Genomic DNA, 12,315 nt, shown 5'->3' on the forward strand with positions numbered 1-12,315 from the left:
CGGCTTGAGTCCACGCCAATCGGGTCACAGTCGGGTTAGATACGGACCGCACCTGATTTTTTGCTATTATTATTATTATTATTATTAGGTTTATACACATGTTCATAACAAAGCTAATACGGAGTATGTGAATTAACGGATTAAAAGCTAAATAGAAAATTTGTAGTCACTATTAAAAATGTACATGGAGACTGATTGATTTAAATTAATAAGGCTGATAAATTATTATAGAAAATTAAATTTATAATCTTGTAGTTATTAAGCTAATAATTTGATTAACTCGATTAAGTTCACTTTTTTTTTTTAGTTTGGGTTCCATCATTTTATGCTGGTTAATTTAGTGAGTCATGAGTGTTATTTTAACTAAATTTATATAATAATGTCAAGAAAATTGTAATTAAAGAAAATAGAATGTGGACCTACTCATGTAAAACCATGACTTAAGCAAAAGGGACAACACAGAATGAATTATAAATATCAAAATTGTGATGTCATTTGAATTCCCTAGCTACATACCAAAGGAGCCCTGTGCTGGTAAACGATAAAACAAAAACCAAGATTCATGAAAGGACATCATAACATTCATATGCCTCCAAACACAAGGATTCATCAACACTCAAACAGCAACTGCCACCATCTCAAGTCCAATGGAAACCAAAACTAGCCACAATGTACACAAAACCCATATTTTAGCACATTCCAGGGAAAGTTAAACGAGGACAACTAGGAACCATACTGGTTGGGCTCAATCGCTAAAATCCATGCTGCCGGAGCTGCTGGCATTGCGGCTATGCAAGGAAAGACCCCTCATGTGACCTGATAAGGCAGAACCATCTGACTTGTTTTCTTGAAAAAACTTCTCCCTCTCGGCATGTTTTGCAGGTGGCGGTGGAATTGCTGCAGCCGCTCTCCCCAAATCCCGCTCTAGCTTCTGCTGCTCTGAAGATACCGGTCTTATGAGTGGGCGATGCAGCAGCATATTCCCTGGAATGGATGCTCCGAGCAATCCCGATGGGCGATCTTCATCCTCGGGTTGAAGAAGAGCCTTTCCTTTTCTCATTCTATAAAATTTTTGGCTCGAATCAGAAATAGGGGAATACCAGGCCACTTAAAGAGCAACCATGAGATGTGCCAAGTCATAAATACCATTATTTTTTTCTTTAAGAAGCAACATTAGCTATAAATGGATAAAAGTCAATTACCATACAACAATGGCACGTTAGAGGCAACATAACATGTTGGCTACATGTGATTGTCTATGTGTGCCTCTGCAACATATAACATACCTTCGGAAAAGCTGCTCGGGCTCCTCTTCCTCTGATTGTTCATAGTTAGCATGAGTTGAAACCCCGGTTGGTTTAGCAGCTAAAAGCGCATCATGCCTTTTAAGAACTGTATCAAGCTGTTCATTGAGCTCAACTGCTCTAGAAACAATCATTTCATCCCTGAAGAACGTCAACTGTCATCAATTATAGACTCCATGGAGTGATCAATCTTATTTTTAAAGAGCAAGAGGGAAGATTTCATGAAGAATCTGACAGATGCTATAGTCTAACAACCTTAATAGTATAATTCGAGACAAATATAGTCATTATAGTTACAATTAACACAAGACAAATCCAGAAAAATAATATCCCCTAATCACAAGCCTGTGCACTATTCTTGAATACCAATCTGATGCTTTTTGTCACTGAGCCTTTAGGCCGAGAGTCATATCTTCTTTATACCATGTTTAAACTTCTACAACATATTACATAGTAAGCATATATGGTGAGAAATTATTACCGAGAAGTCATGGCAAGATGCATTACTCTTTGCTTCTGAAATGAGCATTGCTCCACAAGATCAAGTGTGAACTCATCCCTTGCTCCCTTGAGGAAAAAAAGAATTAGAGTCAAATCTAAACATCTAAATATCTAATCAGACGAGTCTAACTCATGAAAAAACGAAAAGCCATTTAAATTAAAACAGTATTTGACGGCCTTGAGTTAATAAATAGACACAGGAGATGGCAGTACCTCGGGATGTTGAATGTCAACAGCATCAAGTACATCCCTTAAGACTTCCAATGCAGCATTGGCCTTATGCAGAATACTGTTCAAATACAAATGCTTCTAATATTGAGAACACAAGATATTATATTGATACATTCACTCTTTACTAAATTATATTCCCCTTTCAATAAATTTTGCATCCATAAAATCAGCAGTGTCATTGTTTAGAAACTCAAATGATGAGAGAGAAAAATTTTGGGCATTAAGCATTATAATGTATATATAAATGCATAAGTCAAGAAAATTCATATATGACCACTGTTGAGCTTGTAAAGGAATTTGACAAAAGAATAGAAACAAAATTTTCTCTTCCCATTATTTAATTTTAAAGGCATAGACTACATATACAGGTGGTGTGTCTCAGACTCTCAAGGTAATAGGACAAGTAATTCTCAGCTAGTTAGTACAGTATGTTACAGAGCATTTTCTTTCCCCTATTAACACACTATTCGATAAGTGATACCTCGAATCGGAAACTTTTTGAGGCTCCGCTTCTGGCACATTCTTTTCAAGCTGAGAAGGTTTGCTCTCACAAGGATTAACCCTATTATCATTGGATGATGGGCGATGCTCTTTTGCGACAGCATTCGGTCTTTCAGGAAACTTCACTCCTGCACTCTGAAAAAGTCAAATTTCAAGCATTATTTTTGCATCCTTATTGTTGTCAACAAAAACTTGGGACACCAAAACATACTTCCTATATATTCTGAAAAGATGAACACCCCCTCATCTCAAAGAAACCATTAAGCCAACTATTTAAAGTTACTAGTGGCAACAAATTCCTTTTTCCCAACCTTTCTTTTTTAGTGTCAAAAGATAATATCTCTGGAAGTTACATGTCTATATCTCCCACGGCAGAATAAATTAAAATAAAAAGGGAATAGTTCAAATGTCTTGTACCTACCACCAGCTCATAATATGCAGAATAATATTGAGGGAATCTCCCAGAAGCCCCACCAACGGAAGTCTGTGCAGCATCTAGAAGAAGAAATATCTTTTCTCTCACGGGTACATCTGACTATAGAGCAAGTATTAAGGAATTTATAATTCAAACTAAACTGATAAATATAGTAAGAATTGCACAGAGAAGATAAAGTACCTTTTTCTTTACTATCTTTACAAGAACTGGGAGAATTCCTGTATCTATAACCTGCTTGTGAACAGGATCTCCGATATTGTTCATTAGCATCTCCAGCAACTGTAAAATTAAACGACCATACAAAAAGAATTCTTGAATATGGAGAAACAAAATTTACCACTCTTTAGTGCTAGCAATATAGCAGGTACCAACACAACTACGGCCAATGAAATGGAAATTGAATTATAACCAATAGAAATTTTATCTGTGGAGTAACTTACTGTCACCGCAAACAATTGAGTAGTTGGACTTTTACTACCAAGGCGTTTCTTTATAGCTTTAATAACATCTTTAGCTTGCCTGAACAAACCAAAGGAAGTCAATTTTCAGCTAATCAACTCATCAAATAGTCAACTTTGTGTTGAATCTTTGTCCTCCAAATCGCACAAAGCACTACTTGGAGGAATATTTTCTCATGACAAAGGTATACATATTTAATGAAACCAGCGTAAACAAGAATCTGACGTAGCCTAAAAACACTGACAACATCAATTAGATAATGAAACACAGATCAGAGAAACTGATATGTTATACCTGTGATCGTGAGCAACTAATTCACAAATTTTGATGTTTTTCATCCAATCTGTCTCAGTAAGTTTATCACTTGTCGCAGAATTAACAAGTTCTGCAGCCATCTTCCTTTCCAGGTGTCAGCAATATGCATGAAGTAATCTACCTATGGGTGTTTGATGGAATATGTACCCCAAAGCGATGCTGAAAAAAAAGCTTGTACTTTAAAGCCCTCACGTAAAGAAGCAAAGCATGTGCCTTTAACCGAAACTCTTGGCTCTCAAGCTTCTTTGAACTCAGTCTTGAATCCAGCTCCCCCAAGCAGCTTCTTTTTCTCTCTGTATGAAAATTCATTTAACCTCCAAAACTACTCAGTTTTTATAACAGCACATATACTCCATACAAGTTAAAGTCTTACCAATTCAGAAACAGTAAGCTTTGCCCAAAGAAATGGGTTATCTGAACAACAAGCAATATATGATACTCCTATTCCGAAAATTGAAACAACAATTTTTTTTACTTTCAAGGACACCAATTATGCATCTATGCTCTCTAGATTGAACTACTAATCAAACACATAAACTTCGAATCCTTGGTTTGATAAAGGATATTACTTTCACTTGACATTTATGCAATCCAAATCTCAACCAAACTTTTAATCAACAGAACAATCCAGAACAAATTCCACTTTCGGGGTGAACATCAAAATAATCAAACTAACGTCAATCCCTAATTCATAAACCTCAAGAACTAATTTAGGTTCATCAATCAATGATACATACCTTTGAAATCTGCAGTGATCAGCTCTTTATCTGATAATTACGCACACACCTCCAGATTCATTGCAGAGATACATACACAGGAAATATGTGTGTGGGTGTATATATACTGTGTCTGAATATTGTTAATAAATAAATTAATTAAAATACTGATGAAGAACAGCAAATGAGAGAGAGATTCTCTGATTGACTCACTGGGAAGGCTTCCTTTCAGCAGTTTTTAATTATCTCTTTCTTAATTACAGGGAAACCCCATAAATAAAGAAGAATAATCTGTGAGAAAAGAGAGAGAAAGAGCGTTGAAAGTGATGGTTGTAGGAAGAGCTGGATGTACAGCAATGACGGCTGTCTTCATACGGGCAGGCTTCCCATTAGGAAATAGGAAGTGTTAAAATCCTCCAATCTGTCACTTGAGCATATTAATCGCCTTGCGGAGACACGTGGCGCCTACTTCCACGGTTTACAACACTCTTAGTCGCATACAATCATAATACATCTACGACAATCGTGGCACGGAGGTTTTGATTTTTTTTACTTGATTTTAAGGTAATTTCAACTTATTTCCAAAAAAAAAAAAGGTAATTCAACTTTAAACTACAACATTAAATAGTGTTGGAAAACATTTTCACCTCATTTATAACAATTATAGACATTAAAAATAATTGAACAATTGAAGATATTTTCATAAAAAAAATACATTAAAAAAGTATACATTAGTTACTAAACATTCCAATCTACCTTAATAACGGGATATTGCACATTTGAATCACTCTTCCTCAATGATTCATTAGAGGGGAGGTGGGTAGGGACTTCAAATAGTGTGAACACCAAATCACCAATTATGCTTAATAGTTTTATTATATCTACTTACCATAAACTGAGTTATAAACTTACAATTTCTAATGCTAAGATTAATAAAAATATATTTAAAAAAGTAAGTTGCTAACGTTTTTTTTTTTTTTTAATCCAAGAGACATGTACAAAAATTATTATGTTAAGTTCAAGGCCCAACCAAACTATGTTATGAGGGTTTATAACTACCAATCGGGATTATGCCAGGAGGCTTGCAACTACCAACCAAGGTTATGCCATGGTGCCAATGGGGTTACAACTACCAAAATGTAAGCATATTTGCTTGTGTGCGAGGACTCCATAGTGGAGCTACTTAATTGATAAAGAACCAAGAATGTCTTGAAGGAGCTACTATTTATAGATGGAAACAGTGATGAATAAGAAGTACATTTGTAATATATTAAATGAACATTATTTGTACACTGAATATATATTATTTTATATCAAATAATGTATATTCAATACATAAATAATGTACATTTAATATATTAAAAATTTACATTTTATTTAAATTTACATTTTATTTATAGTCCACGAAACAAAATTTTGCCCCAATCTCCAAATTGATTATTTAACCACCCCTATTGGGCTTATATGGGTCAGCCCAATGGGCAATGGCCTAGCAATGTTTTTTTTTTTTTTTTTTGGAAACATGACCTAGCAATGATAAAGGACAATTTTTGTCGAGAAATTAGTGACATTATTATGTTCTCTAAGGGTCATTTTGAAAATCTATAAAATATTTTTTGAACAATAATTTTCAGAAAATGGCTCTTTAAAAAAAAAATAAATTTTATTTTCAGTATTTGGTTAATGTCAGAAAACTATATATTTTTTATTCGTGAGTTTAATTATCAGGAATGTGAATCAAAGTCATTGTTATTGTTTGATTGACAAGTTTCTATTGGGATTTAATTACCCCATAATTGGTTTCTGAAATCATAATATGGTTTCCGAACCAATTTTGAGTAACCATCTTTGCTTTCCAAAATTAGTTAATACGTAATGCTTATGTGCAGTAGAAAACGGTTTAATTTTATTTGAAACGTAATTTCCTAATCCCAATTCAATTAGAAAACTTGTATAATTGCCAATATCCTAATCGCACTTGTATTAGGAAAGCTTGTATAATTGCCTATATCCTAATCCCAATTCTATTAGGAAAACTTGTATAGTTGCCTATAAAAGGCACCACAAAGGCTAAAGAGCTTTGAAGCTCTTGGTGAAAACATCCAGGACGTTCTCAAGTGGTTATGGCGGATATGTGGTCTCAAATGGGGCCCGCATTAGCCACACTCATGTTTCTCCGTAGTCTATTTCCCTGAAGACTTGATCGGCAGGTATATTAACAAAGTTCTAAGCTACTTCAACCCATATGTCACCATTACTTTTCCAGAATTCGAAATAGAAGGCTTCCATGAGCGCAGCAAAGTGTTTGGGCACATTGAGCGATACCTTAGCTCCAGCGCCTCCACACAAGCTACTTCTCTGTTAGCCAATGGAGTCCGAGGTAGCACCGAATATGTTGTTCTTAGTATGGGACATTACGAGAAAGTGATGGACGTGTACAAAGGTATCAAGCTGGAGTGGAGCTCGTACAAGCACTCACCTAGCAGACAGACGATCAGTTGGGGCGGAAGGGACGAGGACAAGAGGCTTTTCGACCTTAAGTTTCACAAGAAACATCTCGAGGTCGTTACCAAGCATTACTTGAAACATGTGGTGGAAGAGGGGAAGAGGATTTCTAGAAAGGAAAAGAAGCGTTTGTTGCATACAAACAACAAGAGCAGTGAGGACGATATGTGGAGCCACGTCACCTGGAAGCATCCTTCCACTTTCGAAACTATGGCGTTGGCGCCAAAGCTGAAGGAGGAAATCATTGATGATTTGATCGCGTTTAGAAACACTAAGGATTATTATAGGAAGATAGGGAAGGCTTGGAAGCGTGGCTATCTTCTTTATGGCCCGCCTGGAACTGGAAAATCCAGTACCATTGCTGCCATGGCGAATCTCATGGAATATGATGTGTATGATATAGAGCTTACCACGGTGAAGGATAACAGTGACCTGAGGAAGTTACTGATAGATACTGCCAGCAAGTCTATCATAGTGATTGAAGACATTGACTGCTCTCTTGATCTCACTGGTAAGAGGAAAGAGGAGGAAAGTAGTAGCAGCGATGACGACGATGATGATGACGAGAAAATTCCAATGTCAAACAAGGCGAGGAAGAAGAAGAGCGAAGAGGTGACATTATCAGGGCTCTTGAACTTCGTCGATGGTCTCTGGTCTGCAATTGGGGAAGAAAGGATCATGGTTTTCACAACAAACCACGTGGAAAAGCTCGACCCTGCTTTGATTCGGAGAGGGAGGATGGATATGCACATCGAGCTATCATATTGCTGCTTTGAAGCTTTCAAGGTGTTAGCCAAAAACTATCTACAGCTTGAATCTCACCTTTTGTTCCCCAAGATTGAGTGTTTGCTTGCAGAAACCAAAATCACACCAGCTGACGTGGGCGAGAACTTGATGCCCAAGTCTGCCATAGAGAATGCTGATGTTTGTTTGCAGAGATTGATCAAAACCCTGGAAACTGCAAAGGAAGAAGCTAGGTTGAAAACTATGGAACAACACAAAATCAAGGTTGCCGAGGGAAACGAGAAAGGGATGATGAACAAGATCAGAAGACAACTAAAGAGGCTATTCAAGAAGAAGAAAATGAGGATTACATGAGAACTACCACTTTTTGCATCTCCCATGTCTGCTTTCTTCACTGAAACAGAAGTAGAGCTAGTAGTAATTTACAGTAGAGTTAGTAGTAATTTACTTGTTTCATAATGTTTTTTTTAAAAGAATGTTTCATAATGTTTTAGAACAATTTAGTATCATAATCATAGTTTTCTTTCAGTAAGAAACACGCAATCTCAGGCTATACATTTTCCATGGCAAATTTTTATTCCAGTCATCAAGCTATCATAAATGGCATGTAAAAAAGTTGAAGTGGGAAAGACCAGGGAAAATACTCTAAGAATATGGTTACATCAAAACAAAATCCAATCCTAACCAGGCACAAAGAGCACAATGTCTAAAACAAAAGGCTTACTACAGCAGTAGCAGCCAGCATATTCGTCCTATCAAGGGTTCAACCTGTCAAATATAAACAAGGTACATCAGTTTTAGAGGTAATTTGCTTTGACAGAACAAAGTTGTTAAGTGTAATCCAGTAGACATGTTTATGGAATGTACAACAGCAGAAAGTATTACAAATATGATTGAGATGATAAGACGGTAGAGTTCCTTGTGCAAAATAGGATAGTTTAAATTTGTCACAGAAAAGAAGAGGCATCATATGCATGCAGATCTTATTTGAGTGAATGAAAGGGTATAAGAACTTCAGCAAGAATAAAATTGCAAGAACATAAGAACTTTAATGTTTTAGCTTTGGTGCCAACTTCAGCTACAGTAGGGCTTTCACATAGTCAAAAATACCATCAATACATGGCTAAGAAACATCTTAAGGCAGTCACAACTTTGGTTGGTACATTTTCTAAAACAAAAAAGGTGGGAAACTGGACTACAGGAGACAATCATAGACCTTTGAGTTAATTATGAACACTACCAAATAAATCAGGGGTTGAGTAAAACCAATACTCTACCTTATCTATCCAAGTTGTTATTCAGTACGAAGATGAAATCCCCAACATAGAACCCAAAAAGCAGAAATAGATAGCAAGAGGGTGTGTTTCATAAATAGATTTCTAGTTCTTATTAAAATCAGGTAAGAAAGTTTTAGAAAAGGGCCCAAAGGGCAATAGATGCTTGAGAGACAATATGGACCCCAGATCATTCACGGCAAATATTGCTTAGACTAATAGAAGCGAATTAGCTTTTAAAGAAAAGTAAATCTGTAAATGTAAACCTACACAGAAAATGCTCGAGATGCTCCATTTATAGCTTAACAAATCAGTTTATCACTTATCATGTAAGCAACAATAACAACAGGTGTAGAACATACACGCAGACAAGTTTATTCAGCATGAACTAGAAATGTACACAAAAGAAAAACAATTAGATGGAGAAATACCTTGGTGAAGCTGGGGCATTGGGGGCATTGGAGAAGCCAGCAAATACATTTGAGTAGGACCTAGTTAGGTATGCAAAGTTGGAAATTGGAGGTAGAGCATCAACTCGTTCACCTTTCTTCAAAAGCTCTTGCAGGTTGAGCCTCTGCAAGGTCAATACAGCTCTAGACTCCTTCCACACAAAAGCTAACAATGTATCTTGGATCACATAGAGTGAACCGGGTTTTGAACCAGGATACCTGAAACCATACCCATTGGCAATACCTTCCCCTATAAAAGCATTTTTTACATCAACAGGGTTGGAATCTCCATCACTATCCCAAGGGAATTCATCAGGTGATGGCTCATCAACATTCACCATAAACATGGCAGAGCCATTTGGATGTAGAACATAATGGGTACCTTCTAATATCTTGGTGGCAATAAGTTTTTTCCCCTGTGACTTTTCATAAGAAAGCAAAAGAAGAAATAGAGCTTTTCCTGGCTTGTCCTCAGAGGGTTTTCCAGGAGGCCAACCAAAAGTACCTCCCCATAAACCAGCGTATTCCTGACCAGCTGCAACAGTCTGCACAGGTAACTTGTAGAGAGCAAATTTACTGTCATGCATATTTGGCCATGCCCTATAAGAAGATAACTTCATAGTGGAAGCATGTAAAGTCAGTGCAATGCTATCACCAGGTCTAAGAAACTCATGAAGTTGTGCATGCTTGTTCCCGCTACTAGAGTAATTCTTCTTAAGAAAACTATGGCTGCGATTCATAGAATTTGACTTCCCAAGTATCTGTTTTAGACTTTCTCTAACATATCCAGCAAAGGTCTTCCTCTTGGTGCACTGAGTCTGAATTTCAACTCCAGCTCGAAAAGTATGGCATCCACTTCCTTGATCAAGATTCTGCCTGATCTCACTCAAACCAAAATGAGAAGAAACCAGAGGGAACTCTTGGCCAGTCCTCCAATCAGTGAGAGACCCATCAATCTTATGCATTTGAATAAGCAGCACTCTTCTTTCGTACAAGACTGCTATATCCTGCCTCAGTTGAACCTCATCACTTGTCACACGAGGAAAGAGTAGCAGGTTAGCTGCATCTGGAACTTCTAGACGAACCTGGCTAGTGACTGTGTCAAGTAACTTTCTCCTATCACCAAATGCCAACCGGTTAAAAGGCACAGCAGGTGCAATCTGCCCATTCATTCTTTGTGACTTTGAAATGCTAGTATCTGACCTACATAGCTTTCGTGATGACTCCTTATCTAAAAGATGGGCATGGCTCATACTATGAAACAACTTGCCTCCATTTCCCTGCTGCCGAGGCTCAACCTCTAACAGAAGAACATTGCAAGTCCTGTCAACAGCCTTTAGAGAACCAGGATAAACATAGTCATTTCCTCTCTCCCGCCCATGAAGAAAGAATGTAGATGAACCCTCAAAATCACAAACAGTTTCAAAAACAGGTGCCCACAGAATTGGACCATCTTCAAGGCCTAAAGGACCAAGCTCTTGGGGAATAATCCTGCAACCAATGACTGAAAGAAAGCCAGGCATAACATAAACCACATTTCCAAGTTCAGGATTTTGATGAACCCAAATTCCAAGCAATGGCTTTACGTCCACAAGGAAACGGCATAGAGCCTTGAAAGAACAAATCCCCTTTCTCCATTCAATTAGCTCCCAATAGGAAATCAACCCTAGTGCCTCACATTGAGCTAGCCATATCTTTTCGGAGGCAACTAGCTCATGCAAGCTCTTGCAGCAAAGGGCTAGATTGCACACATCCCTTGGAGAGAGGGATCTAGTCACTACTGCAAACAAATCATCAGGCAGTGCCAGAATGAAGCTTGACCCACAACCATCAGGCATCATACCGGAACTCATTATATACTCCGTATGTCACCAAAAATTCAAGTCTTTGCTAGCAATACTATCAACAGATATGCAAAAATCACGAAAATCCCATAATTCAGCAAAAATGGCTAAGCAAAAGCAAAATCAACAAGCTCAGTGACTATGAATACCGAGATGGGTCACCGTGCACACCTCTTAAAAAACCTATCTTGAGATTCAATCAGCGGAGGCAAATTGAACAAATTCTCACCTGGAAATGGAATGGACTTTTTTGAAATCCTTCAAAAATCGCATCTTTACCATCTGAGGGGCTCCAAACCACGAATCTAAGGCAAAAAATAAATGCTAAGCAGAAAGGTGAGCTCTATGTACTGATTCTGCAGTTGAAGAGTAGAATTAGAATATAGAGATTGATGTGAAGCTAGGTTTCGGTGGAATCACAGCTCACAAGAAGTCATCAGTACTCAACAACCGGACGAAAATAATCAACGGAATCGAGCTGGGCTCGCAATGATTGTACGTAGAGACTCCAGCGTGCGTTCCCCCAAGGGTGGGGTTGAATCCTCGAAAGGGACAAGTTGGGCTTTGGAATTTTCACTGTGACGATGGCATTGGCCCCCACTGAGCCTGCCAATATTGAAATTGGAATCGAGCTTATGGGAAGCCATTACGGAACCATAGCTCTCTTATCATCCCAACTCAAAAAAAAAAAATCAAAAGTAGATGCGAAATTCGAAGTCGCTCATGCGGTCCATGTGATTGATTAGCGTAGATGGATGGTGTATCCACGACTCCACCGTCTATCTTTGACTATGTTTTCCCTTTTTTCCATTTTCAGCAGACATTATTGTTCCTTTTCCTTTTTTCCCCTCTGCTGGGGCCCACACTTACTTGTGCACTTTGATTATCTCGTGGAAGAATGGATATTTATACCATGGAACCGAGTTCAGTAAACCCATCACAATTTACGTATTGAAATTGTGAACTTTCAATATGTAAATTGTATACTTTTCCTAGATAGACCAGACTAGAATTAATAGAATGAAGATTGTTGGGC

The 12,315-nt window shown here is 37.6% G+C and overlaps 2 protein-coding genes and 1 pseudogene across 6 annotated transcripts; 1 reads left to right on the forward strand and 2 right to left on the reverse strand.

The window, feature by feature from the left end:
• Positions 1-440: 440 nt before the first annotated feature.
• LOC115999255 (TOM1-like protein 5) lies at positions 441-4,842 on the reverse strand. 2 transcript variants are annotated; one of them, XM_031239099.1, is made up of 11 exons: positions 4,677-4,842; positions 4,485-4,596; positions 3,727-4,040; positions 3,414-3,492; positions 3,154-3,252; positions 2,959-3,072; positions 2,518-2,672; positions 2,019-2,094; positions 1,786-1,871; positions 1,287-1,445; positions 441-1,061 (listed from the first exon to the last, which is right to left on the reverse strand). In XM_031239099.1, exons 3-11 carry the CDS (start codon positions 3,825-3,827, stop codon positions 746-748), a joined length of 1,185 nt encoding a protein of 394 aa, XP_031094959.1. In that variant the 5' UTR covers positions 3,828-4,040; positions 4,485-4,596; positions 4,677-4,842; the 3' UTR covers positions 441-745. The 2 variants fall into 2 exon arrangements, with proteins under 2 accessions (XP_031094959.1, XP_031094958.1); XM_031239098.1 differs by having other exon boundaries at positions 4,485-4,842.
• Positions 4,843-6,284: 1,442 nt separating this feature from the next.
• LOC115998062 lies at positions 6,285-8,189 on the forward strand (annotated as a pseudogene).
• Positions 8,190-8,200: 11 nt separating this feature from the next.
• LOC115998060 (F-box protein At5g39450) lies at positions 8,201-12,020 on the reverse strand. Of its 4 annotated transcripts, XM_031237524.1 has the most exons (4): positions 11,707-12,020; positions 11,509-11,584; positions 9,418-11,334; positions 8,201-8,480 (listed from the first exon to the last, which is right to left on the reverse strand). In XM_031237524.1, the coding sequence occupies exons 3-4, from the start codon at positions 11,286-11,288 to the stop codon at positions 8,468-8,470; spliced, it is 1,884 nt and encodes a 627-aa protein (XP_031093384.1). In that variant the 5' UTR covers positions 11,289-11,334; positions 11,509-11,584; positions 11,707-12,020; the 3' UTR covers positions 8,201-8,467. The 4 variants fall into 4 exon arrangements, with proteins under 4 accessions (XP_031093384.1, XP_031093383.1, XP_031093382.1 ...); XM_031237523.1 differs by having other exon boundaries at positions 9,418-11,584; XM_031237522.1 differs by having other exon boundaries at positions 11,509-12,020.
• Positions 12,021-12,315: the final 295 nt, after the last annotated feature.

The sequence above is a fragment of the Ipomoea triloba genome, chromosome 12 (genome assembly GCF_003576645.1).
Source record: "Ipomoea triloba cultivar NCNSP0323 chromosome 12, ASM357664v1".
Taxonomy (NCBI): Eukaryota; Viridiplantae; Streptophyta; class Magnoliopsida; order Solanales; family Convolvulaceae; genus Ipomoea; species Ipomoea triloba.

What these genes read in the sequence shown, in the direction of transcription:
- LOC115998060 (XM_031237524.1), bottom strand. Translation starts at nt 11,288, where the DNA reads ATGAGTTCCGGTATGATGCCTGATGGTTGTGGGTCAAGCTTCATTCTG.
- LOC115999255 (XM_031239099.1), bottom strand. Translation starts at nt 3,827, where the DNA reads ATGGCTGCAGAACTTGTTAATTCTGCGACAAGTGATAAACTTACTGAG. An exon ending in TTGACATTCAACATCCCGAG is followed by an intron (nt 1,872 to 2,018) that starts GTACTGCCATCT and finishes TTTTTCCTCAAG; the next exon opens with GGAGCAAGGGATGAGTTCAC. An exon ending in CCCGAGCAGCTTTTCCGAAG is followed by an intron (nt 1,062 to 1,286) that starts GTATGTTATATG and finishes AAAATTTTATAG; the next exon opens with AATGAGAAAAGGAAAGGCTC.